We start from the raw sequence: 20,820 nt of genomic DNA on the forward strand, positions 1-20,820 counted from the left end.
CCTCTCTCTAAAAATAAATCTATTTTTAAAAAATCATACACCATGACCAAGTAGGATTTATTCTGGGGATTTAGGGTTGGTATAATACTTGCAAATCAATGTGTGAAACAAACAGAATGAAAGATAAAAATCATAAGATCGTGTCAACAGATGCAGAAAAGGCATTTGATAAAATCCAGCACCCATTTATGATAAAAAATAAGCAAAGTAGGAATAGAGTGACCATACCTCAACACAGTAAAGACCATATACGAAAATTTTACAGCCACCATCATACTCTGTGAACAAAAACTAAAAGTGTTTCCCTTAAGATCAGAAACAAGACAGGGATGTCTGCTTTCACCACTCTTATGCAACATAGTACCAGAAGTCATAGCCATGGTGAGCAGTCAAGAAGATAAAATGAAAGGCATCCAAACTGGAAAAGAGGAAATAAAACTCATTTTTTGCAGATGACATATCGTACATTGAAAACCCTAACGACTCCACCAAAAAACTACTAAATTTAATACATGAATTTGGCAAAGTAGCAGGATACAAAATTAATATCCATAAACTGGTGGCACTTTTATAAACCAATAATGAACTTTCAGAGAAACTGAGAAAACAATCCCACTTAACATTGCAACAACAAAAAAGTAAGGTATCTAGGAATAAACTTAAGCAAGGAGGTAAAGACTTGTACTCAGAAAACTACAGGGCATTGAAGGAAAAAAAGAGGAAGACACAAACAAGTGGAAGCATATACCATGTTCATGGATTAGAAGAATCAACATTATTAAAATGTCTATACTACCCAAAGCAATTTATAGATTGAACACATTTCCTATTAAAATACCAATGGCATATTTCACAGATCTAAAACAAATATTCCAAAAATTTATATGTAACCATAAAAGACCCCTAGTAGACTCAGCAATCTTGAGAAAGATGAACAAAGTTGGAGGGATCACAATATTGGATATCAAACTATACTGCAAAAGCCATAGTAATCAAAATAGCCTGCTACTTGCACAAGAACAGAAGTATAGTTCAGTGGAACAGATCGGAGAGCTCAGGAATCTATCCACACCTATATAGTCAATTAATAATTGAGGAAGCAGGCAGAAACATGTAATGGGGTAAAAACAGTGTCTTCAATAACTTGTATTGGGAATACTGAACTGGTATATCCAAAAGATGAAGATAGACCACCAAGTTACATCATACACAAGAATATTCTCAAAATTGATAAAAAGACAAGTTGCGAAACCATAAAAATTGTACTAGAAAACCTAGGCAGTAAAATCTCCGACTTTTCACGTAGCAATATTTTTGCTAGTATATCTCCTATAACAAGGGAAACAAAGGAAAAAATAAACAAATCTGACTACATCAAACTAAAAAGCTTCTGCCAGCTAAAGAAAATGTCATCGAAATGAAAAGGGAACCCACTGTATCAGAGAACGTATTTGCCATTGACACATCTGTTAAGTAAGGGGTTAATTTCTAAAATAAAGAATTTACTCAGTACCAGGAAGACAATCCAATTAAAAAATGGGCAAAGGACCTGAATAGATACTTCTCCAAGGAGGACATACAGATAGCCACAGACATATGAAAAGATGCTCAACATCACTAATCAGAGAGATGCAAATTTAAACCACAGTGAGATATCACCTGACACCTGCCAAAATGGCTATCAGTAGTAAATCAACTAACAAGTGCTGGCGAGGATGTGGAGAAAATGGAACCCTGGTTTGCTATAGGTGGGAATGCAGATTGGTGCAGCCTCTGTGAGAAGCAGTATATAACCTTAAAAAATTGAAAGTAGAACTGCCTTATGACCCAGCAATTCCACTTCTGGGAATATACCCAAAGAACCTTGAAACACTAATTTGAAAGAATATATGTACTCCATGACTATGAACTCCATGAAAGCTGGGCTTGTTTTGCTCTCATCACCATTTTTGCTGTCTAACACAGAATCATGCATATAATAGGCATTTTAATAAAAATAAATAAATAAACATTCAATGGCAAGACTACTGTTCATGCAGGATTTTAGAGTTGGAAGGTGTATGATGAATCATTTAATTAGTATAGTCTCATTTCCATCATGCCTGTCATGTCCTTGACAAAGGTGAATTCACACTTTGTTCCTTTGATACTCTGTGAGCAAAGACCCCTAGTCCTTCCAGTTGTATCTCAAGTATAGTCATTTCTCTATCATTTGCATTCCTGTCAGTCTTCTCTAAAGTTTTTAAGGGGCCCAGCCAGGTGGAATGAAATAAGGTGGTTACTTACCCTCTTTGATTATAGCAGTGTTCTTCAATCAATGCTTGGTAAGATTGCCTCATGCCTTAGCAATTGTCATAAGTGCTCATGCATAGTGAGCTTGTAATCATAACATTTTTTCTTTTAAAGATTAGGGATTTTCATTGTTAGATTACAAATGAGGTATTTGAAGCCATTTTTACCTTTAGGCCTTCCTTGGCCAGTAGCTGTTCTCCACATAAGCTATTACAGATTTTTTAGTCTATAAAAATTTCTTGCAGATTGAATTGTCATGGATAGCACCTATTATTTTCTGTGTCCAGTTGGCAAGTGTGTTCTAAACATGTATGCGATGAGGAAATATATTTTGAGTACCTACTCTGTACCACCCTCCAAAATACTTTATAATTAGTAGTTTACATTATGTTTCGTACATAAAATATCCAGCAGGCAGTCAGTATTAGGGTAGCAGTTAACACCTGGGCTCTGGAATCAGATCTTCTTGATTAGAACTATAGTCCTGCCACTTACCAGCTGTGTGATCTTTGATAAATTTCTTACACTTTACTTACCTCAATTTCCTCATCTGTAAAATTAAATAATAATTGTACCTATCTTATGTGGTAGTTGTGATGAGGTGATAAACATATTCAAAGCATTTATAATGGTACTGTGAATATGTGTTATCTATCATCTCATTCAGTTTTCAAAATAATTGTTTATAATATAATTCCAGTTTTATAGGTGAGGAAATTCATCCAGAGAAGTTCCGTTACTTCCTTAAGGCAGATCCAGGATTTGAACTGTACCCAGAGTACCAGAGTCACAGATGTTTACATGGAAGGAATCACACATAATAATACCTTTGCTCTAAAAGGGACTGAGTGTGGCAAAAGTGCTTAGAGTATCATCGACTGCCCTACAAGAGGCCTTGGTTGTACCTCTAATGAGACATGACCACATTTTAGGTTTAAATAAATTGAAGAAACTGACACTGAAAGATGGAATCAGTCATAGCAATCAGCTTCATGCCCCCTTGAAGCAGAAGATGTCATGCTCATGTTTGTTTTTCTAGGAACTTAAACTTACGGGTAACTTTGTACTCAAAAATGTTGGTGAGTGAGTGAGTGAGGGAATGAATAAATAAGGAAAAGTGTTGTGAGGGAATGAGAGCTAAAGCTGGTAAAGGAGACAGAAACGATGCCAGGATTTCGGTATGGGTGACCAAACGGATTCACCCTTTACTATGGTAGCAGGTGGAACAAGGATGAGGCAGGTCTAAAGGAGTCAGAAGGAAAGTTGGTGAGTGTGATTTAGACAGGTGCAGTATAATCCTGGTAGAGATATTTAATAGGCAAATAGAAATAGAGAGGCAACAGGGTTGGAAATACACTGGAAACTTTTGAATTTGGAAGCTGGGGCAAGTGTCCCTAGAATCATACTCTCTCCCCACCCTCCACCCCATGGGGATTGAATGATTATTTTCTCTGATTTCATTCTTTAAAAAAAAATTTTTTTTTTCTTATTATTATTCAAATACATTTGTCTCCATTTCCCTGCCACCACTTTCCCTTGCCCCCCTACGCCCACCTCCCACCGTCAGTCCTTCCCCACTTTGGCTTTGTCCATGGGTCCTTTATGCATTCCCCTTCTTTTCCCCATAACCCCCCCCTCCTCCCCTCAGGTTATTTATTGTTGGTTTGTTTTTTTCTTTCAATGTTGCTGGTTATATTTTCCTTGTTTGTTTTGTTGATTAGGTTCCACTTACAGGCGAGATCATATGGTATTTGTCTGTCACCCCCTGGCTTATTTCTCTTGGCATAATGCTCTCCAGCTCCATCCATGCTGTCACAAAGAGCAGGAGTTCCTTCTTTCTTTCTGCTGTGTAGCATTCCATTGTGTAAATGTACCATAGTTTTTTGATCCTCTCCTTTACTGATGGGCACTTAGGTTGCTTCCAGCACTTGACTATTATAAATTGTGCTGCTATGAACATTGGGGTGTATAGGTTCTTTTGAATTGGTGTTTTGGGGTTCTTAGGGTATAATCCAGCAGTAGATTCACTGGGTCTAAAGGCAGTTCCATATTTAGCTTTTGGAGGAAATTCCAAACTGTTTTCCAGAGTGGCTACACCAGTCTGCATTCCCACCAACAGTGTACTAGGGTTCCCTTTTCTCCACAAATTCGCCAGCACCGGTTGTTTGTTGATTTATCTACAATGGCCATTCTGACCAGTGTGAAGTGGTATCTCATTGTGGTTTTAATTTGCATTTCTCTGATGGCTAGTGATGTGAGCACCCTTTCATGTGTCTCTGGGCCCTGTGTATGTCCCCCTTAGAGAAGTGTCTGTTCAGGCCCTGCACCCATTTTTTAATTGGATTGTGTGTCTTCTTGGAGTGGAGTCATGTGAGTTCTTTATATATTTTGGAGATCAAACCCTTTTCCGAGGCAAATATATTTTCCCATATGGTTGGTTCCCCTAGAATCATAATTTTATAATATTAAGTTTTCCCAAGAAATGGTGTTGTCACATTAGAGGTGTTATTTTGTAATTATTTTAGACCTTATATTTTACTCTCCCAGCACAATGTAGATGGGAAGCAAATTGATTTTGCAGTAGAGACGTGAGAAATTGCAGAGATTTTTACAACCATTCCATATAAAAAATGTACAATATAAATGACATCTCACTGTAAACCTTATTTCCTCAATACTGTAAGTGCCTTTGGAGAGCTAGTAAAAGTGAAAAATTCTTAGGTAGGTGAAATAGAAAGCTAAGGTTATTTATGGTAGAAATTATGCCAGGGTTGTGTCATAAACAAAGTCTTTATCATTCAGGAATATAGTAGGCTGGCCCTTACTGGTGTGGCTCAGTGGGTTGGGGCTTTGTTCTGCAAACCCAAAGGTCACTGGTTGGATTCCTGGCCAGGGGCACGTGCCTTGGTCCCTGTTTGGGGCGTGCAAGAGCCAACGGCACATCCATCTTTCTCTCCCTTTCCCTCTCTCTAAAAATAAATAAAATCTTTTTTTTTTAAAGAGTAATTCAGGCTGAAGCCAATAAAATCAAATTGCCTGAACCAATAGGATGGAAAGAAAACAATTAGATTCACCTTTATACAAACTAGCCTTTTTTTTTCTGTTATCTGTTTAATTATTTTATAATTGTTAAGTCTTTATTGGAGAGGTTATGTTTCATATCATCCATATTAAAGCTCAACTAATAAAGTCAGATTTGCAGTATTTTAGGAAAGTAATTTTACTTATGGTACATTTTTATTGGTTTTGCTTTCATGATAATACATGTGGCATATTTAAATGTGATTTTCTAGGTAGGCTTTCTCTTCTATATAGGTAAATTATTTATTAGAAAGATTCAAGACATTTTTATCACATCTACTAGGATTTGAAAGATTATTCATGAATAGTGTAGTATTTTAAATTAAACTTTTCCTGTTATATTCTTAATATATGTAGAAATTTTCTTGGTAGTTACAAAATAATTATTTTAGTAGAGCCAGAAAAGACTATCAAGATTATTTAGTGTATTTATCTTGCTTTACATATGGTTAATCTAAGGACAGGGGAGGTATTTACCCATTACTAAATTATTTAAACTTTTGCATTACAGTGCCTTTTTAAAAAAGAAAAAAAAAACAACAACCAAAGATAGCTTTAATCTTTTAAAATGCCCTGGCTGGTGTGGCTTAGTGCATTGAGTGGTGGCGAATCCAAAGGTCACTGGTTTGATTCCCAGTCAGGGCGCATGCCTGGGTTGCAGGCCAGGTCCTCAGTTGGGGCATGTGAGAAGCAACTGATCTATAAATGTATCTCTCGCACATCAGTGTTTCTCTCCCTCTGTTTCTCCCTCCCTTCCCCTCTCTAAGATAAATAAAATCTTTTTTTTTAAATGTATTTCATTGTCTGAACTTACGTTTGAGCATATGTTTTTCTTTTTGTTTTTGAAAACCTCAGAATTCAGTCATATTCATTACCTTTTTCATATCTTTGTCTTTCAGGAGTCAGGAGAAAGCAGTGGAAATTGGAGTCATTGTAAAGTCATTAAGAACTTTTACAAGAAAATCTCATTGAGTAAAAGTCATTTAAATTAGTGGCATAACAAGATCAGTTATTAAAGGTGACAGTGTACAGCAAACATTAAAATTGAATAATGACTCTGCTATATATTTACATCAGAATGTTGGGAGCCTGTCTGTTCATCATTTCTCATGTTCAAGGTAAACTAGTGTTCATTTAAGCAATCTTATTTTTTTAAATAGTTTATTTCTGTATATTAAAGAACATTTTTTTTTCTTATACCTGCTCTTTCAACTCATGGCGCAGGGTGCTCCTGGATCTGAGGGTTACTATCCGGAGCCAGCTGAGGAGGTCACAGGGCTCTGAATCCCACAGAGTCCGTCCGGGGTTGTCCGGGGGTTGTCACAGGGCTCTGAATCCCACAGAGTCCGTCCGGGGTTGTCCGGGGGTTGTCACGGATGGGGGAATAAACACAAGTTGTCACAAACACTTCTCTGTTTGCCAGGAGAGGGGACATGGCTCTTCCCTTTAGTGGAGAAGACCCTGAGCCCCCCTGTCCAAAAGGCTTTTATTGAGAACCATATGCTCAGGGGTATAGATGCAGAGCTCATCAATCAATGTCAAAAGGCTATGTTTACAGAAAACAGAGATCATAGATAACAATTGGAGGAACTCAAGAGATTTGCCTCAGGTCAGGGTCTATGAATAATGTAAATCTTCCCAGTTTGAGCCAGTTATCAAAGCTTTTGAGGGAAGAACAAAGCAGGCTTCAAGGAACTTACTTCTAGGCCTGATTTCCCCCTAGGAGTTGCCCCATCCAGTTTAGGGTTATACCTGCCTTTGGTATTGTTTCAAGCCTGAGCCAGGCAGGTGGAGCAGAGCTGCCAAGAAATAAGGAGACTTCTTTCAGATAGAATGAGAACTCTGGCCATATCAAAGCTGAGGGGTGAGGGTCTTTTGCCCTTTCTCCATGTCCCCCAAGTTCTTGTCTGCAGCCCATACCAGCCGTGTCTCTCTTAGGTCATCCGTCCTCCTGAGAGATCTTACCTGTCTTTGACTAACCAACCATCACAGGGCCAAGCAGGGTGACCTGAGGGAGGCAGGGACTGCGCCCCTGCCAGGGAGACAGGAATTGTCTCCTCAGTGGCCTGTTTTCCCAAGACCTCCTTGATTACTTCCAGCCTTGGGGCCCTCTTGCCTATTGGCGGGACTACAGTCCCTGAAACCAGACGGGACGTTTCCCAACACATGCACCTTTTAGAGCAGTTAGGCCATGTATTGCAGCATAATTTTTAACTAAATAGGCAAAGAACAAATATCCCAAATAATTGTTGAACTTGACTGAGATTGAAATATTTTCAAGTTGATTTGTAAAATCTCAGCCTCTCTGAACCTATTCTCTTATTCATGACATGATGTTATGATATGTAGTTTCAGGTCTTGTGAGGATTAAATGAAATAAAGTATAAAATAAAGTACCTGACCTTTGCCCAAGGCACAGGGTAATTAGGTACTTATGACTTACAGTAGTTTAAAATTCCTATCTCCTTGAAACTACAATAAGGAATATATGTAAATAATTTTAAAAACCATTGTTGTTAAAAGATTTCAAAATATAAATAGCACTTATGTTTGCTGAATACTAAAATTTCTTTATTAAGTACTCAGTTTTATTTATGACCCATACTGTAATTTTTCTCTGGGTGTTCATAGCTTGGAACTCTCAAACAGGAAGTTATTGTGATAACTCTTAGGATCAGATGGACTGTACTTGTATGAGAACTTTTTCCTGTATGGTTTAATTAGAATAATATTTTAAACTGAAAAGAAAGTACTATTTTGCAAAGAGATTTTAGATAGAACTTACTGGTCATCTTTGTTTTAAATTTATGACTTTACAGATTACTCTTTCATGTTTTGTTCACAGTGATATGTATTAATATCTACTAACAAGAAAGAAAGATGATTAACAGCATAAATCTTTTGATATTTTCACTTTAAAGCATAAATATAATAATGAATTCTGCAGCTTCTTTGTATTTTGTCTTAGGTGTGATACCCTTCCTATTACCATGCTCAGAATACAGAGCCCTCTTGTGAAAAGCCACATTTTAAATGAAATACCACATTATTTAACAAAACACCTTTATTTTAGCATCAGTTGTCCTTTTAGCAACTGTTCGGTAGATGAGGTAAATTAACATTTATATTTGCTTCCTAGCCCCCAGCTAATCTCTGTTTGGTATTTACAAAATACTTAATTTATGTGGATCACACAGAGGCAATATGGTACAAGATTCTTGTTCTCCACCTTGATTCAGGTTGTCCTATAATAAACTTTTTTTAGGTGAAGTAAATTGGTAATTATCAGACATAAGTGAAAAATCTTAGAACTATATTTCTCTAATAAAGAACAAAATTTGTTATATTTTCTTTTAAAAGCAATTAGTTTGTAGTTGCTTTAAATGGTAAGATAAAAACATTTGCTCTTAATGAAAAGGAAGAATTAAAATTAGTGTAGGGAAAAATAACCAATGTAGGAAAAAAGGTTATTTTTTAGAGATTACTAAATAGGATTGCAGAGTGGTGCCAAAGGAAATGACTTTGACTTTAGTTCCATCTTTATCTTGAGTTGTGTCTTGAGAAAGTAAATTTCCCTATACCTTGGTAGAAAATAGAAATAATAATACTTATCTTAGATATAAAGAGCAGTATTTTGAGCACCAAATGTTATGATATAAATTTAAATGTTTTTATATTGAGATAAAGTTACTCAAGTCACAACAGAGGAATGTCATCTGATTTTAACATGAGGTAGGTAGTCCTTGTTTTTGACTTGGGTTAGTGTTAAGTTAAAATTACCCAACAGCGATTTGAACAAATACTTGTTTGTTTAACATAGATGATAGATGTTTTCTGATGCTCATTCAGTAGTTGAGTAATATCAAGGTTACCATCTCTGTGATTTTCTTGACTTTTCCCTCAAGGTTACAGAATGGCTATTATTTTCATTGGAGGAAGGAAAAATGGGGATACGGTCAGTCCTGGCCTCAGCTGGACTTTATATCAAGAAAGCGAGAGTGTCCCCAGAAATTAACCTCCAGCCAGCTGACTGTTATGTTGTTTTATTGGTGAGACACTTGCTAGGGCTACTGGGAAACAGGATTGTCACAATCAGTGTAGATTACTAGCTAAATCCATTGCCTAGGGTTGTCCATGTTGCCCCCAAACTAAATCAGAGTTCTGTTAGCAAGGAAAACCAGAGGGGTGGGGGAATAGACATCCATTGGGCAACTAAGAGTCTGAAACAGATTTTTATCCTTTTTTTTTTTATCAAGGAAGATGTTTTCAGCATTCAGTAACAGAAGCCCAGAATAAATGAAATACCTTAAACAGTAAGAAAAGTGTAATATCACACATTAAAAAGTCTGAATGAGGAAGTACTACAACTAGTTAAATTAAATTCCTTGGCTCCTCCAGTTCTTTCCCTATGTAAACCGTGCTCTTCTCCACATAGCAGTTTTAGCCATAGGTTAACTCACTTGATGGCCACAGTTGCTGCTGAAGGGCCAGGTATCACATGCAGATGTAGAAACTTTAAATTGACAACATTCAGTGTAAAAAGAGGGTTGGATGTCTCCTTTTACTTGGTAAAGAAATCTTTCCCCAGGCACCTCCCCCCAACAAACTTCCTTCTAATTTTATCAGGCAGAATTTATTATATGCTCCTGTATAAACAATGGCAAGGGGGATGGAACTAAAACCATTAGAATAGACAGTTATTTCTCCTAAGGGTAGGACTGTGCCTCCCTGAGTCACGTGACGGAGAAACAGACACTTAAAAAAAGGTGTGTGTGCTTAGCCCCCAAGGTAAAGGGGAATAGAATGATTAACAGTATCTGTTGTCTGTTTTTATCTACCTAGCATTATACTTACCTTTTTTCACATGCACGTACTAAAAGTGCTCATGTTGATGTGATATATTCAGTTCCTCCCCAAAGGGATTTATAACCCATTTTCATCCACTTAGTATACTCAACTACTAGTCCACAACTTCTGGGTTGTATGTAGCCTTCTCCATTGGGTACAGATGTGACTCTTCATGATCCAGCAGTCTGGCTAAGAGAGAAATTATCAATGCCCAGCACACCCAGCATTCAGTGATGTGGAAAAAATGGGATCAGTGTTATATAAGCTCCCAATCAGAGGAAGGAAGACTTGGAAAAAACCTTCAGTAGTCACTGCTCCATAGCACTACATTAAGGAAAACTACTCTTGTTGATTACCTTGTACATGCAGTACATTGATATCCCATTGGTCTAACTTTCCAGTCTTTTGCCTTCTGATCCCTATTGCAGATATTTTATCTTAAGGATAGGGGAGGGGGAGTTCCTTTTCTTTATACAAAAGAAGCCAAGAGATTGTTGGGAAGGTAGGAAAAATTATTAAACAGGAATGAAAATTTAGTAAAATCAGTGATGCCAAAGCTTCTATTAAGAACAAAGGAGCCTAATATAAATGCACCTATATATATAGTCACTTGTATCTTTCTGCTATTGTTCTATTTGTGTGTGTTTCTAAGCATGTAAGCTATTAAATATTTTTTGCATGTGTTTGTTTTGAAATATAATCTGTAGCCCCAGCCCACCCCATGCCCCTTAATTGTATACTTTGTAAACACAGGATTTGTAATTAGGAACTGATGGAGGCCAGGGTGCCTGAGCATGATAGAGGGGAGGTGCTGTGAATTGATGCTGGAGAGGTAGGTACACAGAGTCAAAATCCTGCTGGATCTCAACAGGCATGGTGAAGGAGATTAGATTTTATTCTAAGTGCATATGAAGGCATTAATTGATTTTTTAAAAATATTTTAATTACTTATGCTGTTACAGTTGTCCCAGTTATTCCCCCCTTTTCCCCCTCCACCTAGCTTCTCACTCCCTCAGGCAAGCCCCATACCATTGTCCATGTCCATGGGTCATGTTTATATGTTCTTTGGCTAGGGATTAGCCAAACCAAGAACATTGGTTTCAAGCAGGAGAGTGACAGGATCAGATGTATAGTTATAAGATAATTGGCTGCTATGTGGAAAAGGGATTAGAAGTGTCAAGAGGAGAAGTATTGGGGATCAGTGTGGAGATTTTTATCTTGGAAGTGGCATGATATAATTAATAGGCCCAGGTAATAACAGTGGAGTTGGAGGAAAAAATGAGATATGCAGGGTCTGACAGAAGTAACACCATTGAGTGTGATTGGTTGGGTAGGTGAATGTTTCCCACAAGATGGGCAGTAATTTGAACAGTTCACCTAAAGTATCGCATGGTACTTGATTGTTACACTACAGGATTACATACTTATGATTTTGTAATAAATTTTTATGTGATAAAAAAGGGGGATTATTTGTTCCAGACCCTGTATTTTGGAAGTTGAGCCAAAAGACTTGGGGAGGACCATATTAGAGGAGAAAAGTCACAAGTTCCATTTTGGAGAAGTTAATTTTGAGATACTTAAGCAAATCAAGTCTAGAAGATTTGTTTAAACCATGGGAATGGGTGCTGTTACCTAAGGAATACAGAGGCTTTGCTAGGTACTTTTCTTTGCATCTGTGCCTTTACTTAAGTGAAATATTACAATTTTAAGATATGGCTCATTGATTTTGACACCCTAGGATAAATTGGCTTTCTCCTTTGTTTGAATATAACACCTGTGTATTATATCACTTTGCACATTGTGTTTATTTAGGTGCTTATCACTCCCTCCCCCTTCTGTCATCTTCCAGGTTTCTCAAAGATCAGATCAGTTTCCAGAATTCAGTACCTTGCATGCACATAGTAAGCCTCTAATTAGTAAATGCTATGGAGCACAAATATTTGTTAAATATTTGAGATCATATTAATCCCAGATACAAATTATTGTAATCAGTTTGTATCTCTTAAATTCAGATAATTTTCTAGGAAGTTATGTTTACTAATGGTCATATAACTTTGAATTTTTCAGGTGTTAGTGATCTTTTAGTATAACCTTTGTTATTAGTAATATTTTCACTTGCATGCTATTCTATATTTAATTATATTTATTGGATCTTGTATATGCCCTTCTTATTTGAATTGGGCAGGTATTACTACCTTTTTTTTTTAATAGATAAAGAACTGAGGTTCAGAGAGTAACTTATCTTTGGACATAATCAGAACATTATTTCTACCACATTATACTACTTTTTCTGTGTCATTAGATTTTTGAAAAATTAATAGCATGTGATACATTATTTGTCATTTGTTCTCTGTAGTTAAATTGATGCTTTCTTCTGTTATTGTAATAGGATTTTAAAGCTAGTTAAGAGACCTCAGATGTCCTCTAGTCATGTGGTCTGATTGAGTAACATGGCATATCCCTAATCATTCAGCTAGCTAAATTGTGGTAGAACCATAGTAGACCAGAATCCAGGTTCTCCTCATTTCCAGCTCAGTGGATTTATTCCCTTTCTCCCCCATCTTCCCCTGCTTAATTTGATAGATGACGTTCTTAACATAAATGAGCTCTTTAAGTTTTGTAGTAATTTAGAGGATTAAGTGAAAATTATTAAAATTAAAGTTATGTATTCACTAAAACTTAGTAGCACATTCTTTTCCTATTGTCAGTGTGAATATATGTTAATTTTTTTCTTTTTTCAATAGTTCATCTCACCAGTATGACTGAATTTAAAGTCAGATCTAAATTAATAAACTTGAAACCACTTATTTAACATTAATAATTAGATACCCAATTCTCTTAATATTTTATACCTCTTTGGGTCTACATTTTCTTCAACTCTAGCAGATTTCAGCCAATTCATAGGGAGGAAGAAATTACTAAAAAATTGTTTTAGTTTTGTTCTGCTTTCAGCCTGAAAGATTCAGTAACAAATATGACAGTATCTGTTATTTGAAGCTACTACACTCTAATGGGAGAATAACCTTCAGTTTCTGGCAGCAGATTCTGGATTTGAACCAATGACCTTGAGATAAAAGGCACCAGATAATATTAGTCCCCATGCTCTCACAATTCCCTTACTTAAGCAGTTAAAGTCCAAAGCAAGATGCTTAGTAACTCCACTTCCACATAAAAGCACACCTGAAGGACTGATTTTTTTTAAGCTAGTCACAAGTCTTGAACCAAAGAATTTAAGAAAAACAATTTTTCTGGTTTTTTAATGGTTGAAAGCAATCACAGCCTTCTCTAAAATTGCTTCTATGTACCTTTCTTAAAAGTTATGACCATATTCTACCTTGTACCATTCTTGTGTGTCTTTCACTGGTGCAAAAATTGAGACTTAGTCATCGCCATATATCCCACAATATCTGGAACAGTAATTCTGTGTATGTTATTAATGTCTGTTACTTGTGTATGAAATTTACTTTTAATTAAAGACACACAGTAGCTGTAGTTATTATGATAAAGCTTAGAAACTTTTCTTGTTGAAAACTAAAATCAAGGAAGTAGCTTTTCAGAAATGGTTTGAATTTCATATATGATTACAGGGCAGAATCTGGACAGTATGCTCCATGGTACTGGAATGAAATCAGACTCCGAGCAGAAAAAGTCAGAAAATGGAGTAACCTTAGCACCAGAAGATACCTTGCCCTTTTTAAAGTGCTATTGCTCAGGACACTGCCCTGACGATGCTATTAATAACACATGCATGTAAGTATTTTATGAAGCCTTTCTTAAAGTTAGGGAAATAGAGTTGCATTTAATGCTATTTTGAGAATTGTTTACATCGTCCATAGTTCTTTTTTTCTTTGACTTTATAGTGCCTTCAAAAGAGCCAAAAGCTTTTTGTCCTGTATAGAAGAGCGTTTATTACTATTGATTAATAGTTACTTTCTTAGAGTAACATTGTAATATAGCTTTTTAAACAAGATAAGAAGAATGTAATCTTTGTCTAACATTTTGAGTTTATTTAGTGGTCTTTTTATCATAAAGTTACTGATACTAATTGAAAACCTTGTGGTTACCAAAAAGGAAACATGAAAATTCCACCAAAACCTTATAATTCCAAATTATAATACAGATATGTAAGAATGATATTATGATGTTTAATTTTGTTATCTTCTTAACAAGCAGACTCCCCAATCCAAGTCTGATTTATAACCAGTTTAATTTTCCTGTTTAATTTTATGTTAATTCTTCAACATATTATATATGACTGTGTAATTTTATTCCATATTTGAAGAATTGGTTTACTAGCCAAAAAAGAATTCTCTGAGAAACCCAATCTCATCAGTCAATTTATTGTCCCCCTTTATAAAGGTAATAACAATGTCTTATTTTGTACTTTCCTAATAATTGTATACTCTTTGAATGTGACCAGATATAAACCATAAATGTTTACATGTAAAATCTTGAAATTATATGATGTCTCTTACATCCTAAATTTGTTATTTGTCCTCTGGTGGTGGTTGACTTTATTGGGACAGGCTGGGTGATCTGTGTCATAGGGTATTGCTCCCCACTTTGTCACCAAGTAATTTCTTCCCACACTTCTTGTCCATAGAGCCTGCCTGATACACGTAGGGTATTTGATAGTGGCTGAGTAACCCCAAATAAAACTGAATCATCAGTTTTATCAGAATTTCACCCCACACTTAACATTTTCTCTGACTAGAAAATGAAAATTTACAAGATTCTTTTAATGAGAAGTAATACATTTACTGATACAAACAATAAATAGGAGCACAAATAAAGCTTTTAGAAGTTTTTTTCTATCCATTAAAGTCTAAATGAATATATTAGGGGAAAATTCCAGCATAGTATTGCATTATATGATATTAATTAAGTTTCATTAAATACATTTATGTAAATTTCTTGAAAATTCAACTATTCAAAAATTCTCCCTTTTTTATGTTCAGTAAAAAGTGCCTCTGAGGATCTTAGTCTCTTCTCAAATATACTTTGTCATTCAGTCTATTTTTATATTCACAGGAAAGTTTATTATTTATTATAGTGTACAGTATGTGGACACTGAACATATTGATAAAGTTATTTTTAAGTATATTTTTAAAAATTAAGATGATTTGCTTTATAAGATTTTGTAAATTAGCTTTCTGTAATCACATGATTGTGATTAGCAAAGAGAAGTTATATAATTAATGATATTTGGATGACTTGTTTAATAGGAGTCCTTTTCTACCTGACATAAGGTTCTTAGTGGGTCTTCAGTTTTTAATTCAGCTATGACAGCTTTCATTTGCTTATGTGGTTTGCCAATAAATCACATGTGACTGCAATTTTAATTTAGTACCTGGTCACATTCAAACTCATTTTAATCAGTACTTTCTGATACCATGTTTTGTTTTAGTTTTTTTTGTTGTTTTTTAGAGTTTTATTTTTGTTTTCTTTTTTTTTTTTTAGTACTAATGGGCATTGCTTTGCCATCATAGAAGAAGATGACCAGGGAGAAACCACATTAGCTTCAGGATGTATGAAATATGAAGGATCTGATTTTCAGTGCAAGGTAAGATCTAATTTGGGGCTTATGAAATAAAGAAGGAAGGGACCACTAGGAAAACATTGACTTCCCCTAGGAGAGGTGTGCTTGGTCTCTGCATTGCTTTATGCTCTTTAAGCAAATATATTTGGGTAAGCTTAGCTTTCACTTCAAGTAAAATATGATTGTGGTAGGTGAAGTTCCAGATTACTTTTTAAAAAGTATAAAATTATCCCTTTTCTAAATTGTTATGACTGCAAATGTGATACTGTCACACTTAATTGTGGATTATAAAATTGAAAAGACTAGGTGATGAGCAATAGTAACCTTTGCACTCTGAGACAACTTAGAAACGGTAAATCCTTTTAAGGAAGTCTCAATGGAGTTATTTTAACAACTGCAGCAAAGGAATCAGGATTGGTAATAATTTATAAACATCCTGGTGGCGTTCAGGGTTATAAACCTAATTTCTTTAAAATTTTGTGTAGTAGCCAAGGGGAGGGGGAAGAGGAATAATGGGGGAAAGAAGGGGAAGGGTCAGGTCAAGGAGCATGTATAAAGGACGCAAAGATAAAAACAATGAGGAGTCGGGGTGTTGAATGTGGGAGGTGTAGGGTGGGTGGGGAGGGGAATGGGGGGGATGGGGACAACTGTTATTGAACAATAATTTTAAAAAGTGTTTCTTAATTCTGTGTAGTAATTTTGCCCCAGGGGAACCTGCCAGTGGTTTTGAAAAGCAGCTCCGTATAGAGCCATTTGTACACAATTTTAAGACTTGGTTATTTTAGAAAATTATTTTAATGATTTAGAAATTCTTGGGATTGATAGAAACCGTAAAGGTTGTATGTTTCAACCTCTCGGCTGATATTTGGAATCTTCCCCCTCTCCACCCCCCTACACACACACAGTGCATCCCGTAAATTTTCTATGTTATACTTCCTGTGACAGGGACTCATTACCTCCCAAGACCACCTATTTCATCTGTAAAATGACCTGACTAGATCCTGAGAAAGTTTGTCCTCCCAATGATTGCAAATCTGCCTTCCTTCCTGCCTCTTTGGACCATAGAGAACAAATCTAATCCCCCTTTAATATGATAGCCTTTTACTATACAAAGAAAGTTGTTGGGGTTTTTTTGTTTTTATGTTTTTGTCCTGCTTTCTTCCCCATACCTTCTAGTCTTTGCCCATGAAAAAATAAGTTCATGACTTCAGCTGTTATATGATCAGATTGAGTTACTCGCTCTCCAGAGAATAGATAAGTCCTTTCCCTTTTTCTAAATACAGCCAAATCTCATGTTAGATGTTTGACTGTCATCCCATATTCTTGAAACATTGAGCTCTGTCAGCTGAAATGGCCATGTCTTTCACTCATGCTACTGCTGAGCCACATCTCTCCCATTCTTTATTGGTGGTGTTGGTTTCTTGACACAAATAAGTAGATGGGAATGGAATGTTTGTTAAATGATTGTAACATACTTGTCTATGTTAATTTCATTATATTAGAATTAGTCCTTTGCTCTAATGTGTCAAAATTTGGGGGAATGCTAATTTGTTTTTTTCTTCTAGTCCAGTTTCATGCCTTTTGTATACTTATCAACCTCATGCTCTCTACATTTCTTAATCACTTAAAAAATATTGAAGAAAGCTATGGTTAGAGCACTGAGCTTAGCAGTAGGAACCCATGTGTCTTACAGGCTCTCTGAAGTAAGTGTGTCCCAAAATAAATTGACCAATACAAGTTAGTTGTTAAGTGTGACAGTTTGTGTTCAAATCCCTATGCTGCCTCTTAATAGCTATGAAACTTTGGGCAAGGAGTTTTACTTTTGTTTTCTCATCTGTAAGGATCAGATGAGATAGCATATACGTAAGGAGTTTTAGCACAATTGGTACATACAATAGTAAGGGCTTAATAAACGTTGCTTTTAGCATATTGATGATGTAACTGAACAATATTTAAGCCAGGGTACACATATCCTCTGTACACAACAGACTATGTTACACATAGACACATAGACACAAGGATCACATAGACACATGGATTATTTTAAGGGAATCAATTTACAGATCCTAAACTGTCCATATGTCCTTTTGCTTAATATTGGCCTGCTTAAGAGCAGAGCCTCTCAAGCAATTTCTATTTCCTTCCCTTTTACAGTCACCCTTTTCACAGTTTAAATATCAAAGGCCTAGAATGTAAGACCTCAAGTTACCAAACAAGATTGTAATTTGAAATCTCAGTATCACAGTGGGGAATGTGGGGATATCAAATATGTTCCCGTGTCAGGTAGTTTTCAGTTTTTTGCTTTCAACCAGATTGCTTGATTATTGAAAATAATTTTTTAAAGTAGTATCATTATGGGACTTCAGCATATGATTGGAAAGTCTTTAAAGAATTATTATACAATGGTGTAACAAACTCTTCCATTATCATATTTTTGTTTATGTGAATAAAGTATCAAGGAAAATCGAAAAACGGGGATAAAATTAATGCCAAACTTTCTCATTCCGGCAATAAAAATATTTATCTGTGAACTTCAGAACTAATTTCATCTATTACATACTCAATAAACTTTTCTTTTAATGTTAGTGTTGTAATAAAGGTTATAATATATATATATTGTTTTGATCAATTTTATACTAAAAAAAATGACAATGATAAATCAAGCCAGAGTAATTTTTAAGACTTAAAGGCATATTGCCATGGAAAGTAAAATAATTTGTATTTATATATTTATTTTTAATATGGCAAATTATGTATCAAAATATATTACTAGGGCATAATTATTGTGAGAGATGTGGAAAGGTAATAGGAGTTCAAGGAGAAAAAGGAACACTAAAACTTCTAATTGTTAAACATTTGTTCACTTTTTTAATAGTGATAAGTAGGTGTCAGATTGCTGTTATTTAGATGCTACTGAATAAACTTGAGAATGATGTAACAATTTTATTTTAAAATGTCATTGTGTACAATAAGCCAGAAATTATTAATGAAAAATTTTAAGTATCACCCTAGAAATACCTGACAGGAAGGATACATTGTTTAATTTCACCGTAAGCCTTTTCTCCCAGTTCTTTTACACATACTGCTGCATAGGGATCTAAATAGATTCAAATGAGAATCACCATGCTTTGCCCAAACCCCCCCACCTCCCAGTCTGTTAGTAAATCTAGCTTATTCTGTTTGTTTCTTTAGGATGAATTTTTTCTCAGAAACTGCCTTGCCATTCCTTACAATTTGACTTCCATTCATTTTTCATGTATCACTCCCTCACCCCCTCCCATCCAAGCTCACTAAATCTCCTATTTCGTGAATGTCAAATGAGTTTTTCCCCAACAAGGATTTTTATTGCCCACATAAATCTGGAGATACAAATGGACTTAGCTGGGAGTGGGGAGAGGGGGGAGGGAAGGAATGAGAAAGGAAAGGTTGTGTCAGCCAACTTCATAATCTAGATACACCTGACTTTTGCCTACCCAGTTAACTTATATAAGAAAGATGTGAGGTGGGTTTGATGTTACTTATTCTTGGTGAAATCACATTGAGTCTTCCAGGGGTTTACAGGCATTTTTGACTTTTTCGGCTTTTTCTAGAACCTTGACTGGGATCCATGCCAAGGTCACTAGAGCAAGAAGAATTAATTTATTGAAAATTTACTGTTTGCATTTAATGTGCTAGGTACTTGGTATATTGTGCCTCATTTCCTCCCAGTAAGACACATTTTTTATCCTCCAGTTTACAGCAGAGGAAACTAAAGCCCAGAGGAAGTAAGTTTATTTCTCTGGTCACAAAGTTAGTGAGTGGCAAAGCTAGGATTTAAGCTATTTTATTCCAAAGCCCTTGATTTTCCATAATACTATGCAGCCTCCAGCCTGTTATTGGCAAAATATACTTTCTTTCCTTTTTGAAGAAAAGAAATACAGCATTTAGCTGTCTAGTTTCTAACATGCCTTGTTTTTAAAATCTGGAAATCATATCTCTCTATCTGCCATGTGACAAGTGCTCTCATATTCCTCAAGTATCATTCACTAAGGTTAAAAGATAAGAATTTCTATACAGTTATATAAAACATTGAGGATCTCATAGAGTTATTAAAAACATTGTAGGATCTCTTCATACATCTGGGATGTCAATTCCCACTTATTGGTGTTGCATCTATGTTCTCCATTCTTACAATCATTCTTGATAGAAAAGACTGAAACAAAACAGGAGTTGAAGAAATGTACCTTTTCTTTTTCCTTCATTACCTACTATTTTGTCCCCTTGCTTGGTAGTCTGCTTTCTAGTACTGCCAAAGAAATCCTTTCTTGCTTTTACTTTACATTCTTCATCAAAGCTAAGCTCATTTTGAACTTCATCTTTAGTTATATACTCTTTATTCCATCCTTCATGTAAGGATATTTTTTTTTAAGATCAGATTATTTCAGAGTCACTGGTGTAATTCCTAGCATTTGTCTCTTTCTCTATATAATCGATTGTTAAAAAGTAAAAAATACAGTAAAAATGTGAAACTTGTCCTTTTTGAGGTTTCCAGTGTTCTTGACCCACCTTCTCTTATAGAATCGTGAGTCATGGACTTTTTAAAGTAATACCTGATTATACTGAGGTTTTACCTTCTGGCCATCTGATAATTTAATCATAACATGGTCTATATGGCCAAGTGGCTTGGTTGGAACATTGTCCCATGTACCAAAAGGTTGTGGGGGTTCGATACCTGGTCAGGGCATGTACAGGAGGCAACCATCCCATGTTTCTCTTTCTCTTCTCCCCTCTCTCCCTCCCTCCTTTCCTCTCCCTTCCTCTCCCTAAAATCAATGGGTATATCCTTGGGGGAGTATTTTTCAAAAAAATTTTTTAAAGAATAACAGTCAATTTCTGCTTATATTCTTGCTCCTTTTATAATGACAAACAATTCCTTCATGTTAGTGTCTTGGTTCAGAGTGGCAGTTCTCCTGGGTAGTGCTGAAATGTCAGCATTTAAGTTAAGAACTTGTCAAGTACTAATACTGTTAGTCAAATAAAATTTCACACATGATTGTTGATATCTGTTCCCAAGACTACAG

The 20,820-nt window shown here is 35.6% G+C and overlaps 1 protein-coding gene across 3 annotated transcripts in view; it reads left to right on the forward strand.

Moving 5' to 3' along the window:
* Nucleotides 1–20,820, forward strand: part of BMPR1A (bone morphogenetic protein receptor type 1A) — a 179,899-nt gene that overhangs the window by 131,216 nt on the left and 27,863 nt on the right. For all 3 annotated transcript variants that reach the window (XM_054580474.1, XM_054580475.1, XM_054580476.1), the window contains 3 exons: nucleotides 6,273–6,491; nucleotides 13,809–13,971; nucleotides 15,682–15,784. In XM_054580474.1, coding sequence (XP_054436449.1) covers nucleotides 6,425–6,491; nucleotides 13,809–13,971; nucleotides 15,682–15,784 — 333 coding nt within the window. In that variant the 5' untranslated portion in view covers nucleotides 6,273–6,424. The remainder of the gene's footprint in view (nucleotides 1–6,272; nucleotides 6,492–13,808; nucleotides 13,972–15,681; nucleotides 15,785–20,820) is intronic.

This window comes from Pteronotus mesoamericanus, unplaced genomic scaffold (genome assembly GCF_021234165.1).
Source record: "Pteronotus mesoamericanus isolate MK-2021 breed Mesoamerican mustached bat unplaced genomic scaffold, CSHL_Meso_final contig_59, whole genome shotgun sequence".
Taxonomy (NCBI): domain Eukaryota; kingdom Metazoa; phylum Chordata; class Mammalia; order Chiroptera; family Mormoopidae; genus Pteronotus; species Pteronotus mesoamericanus.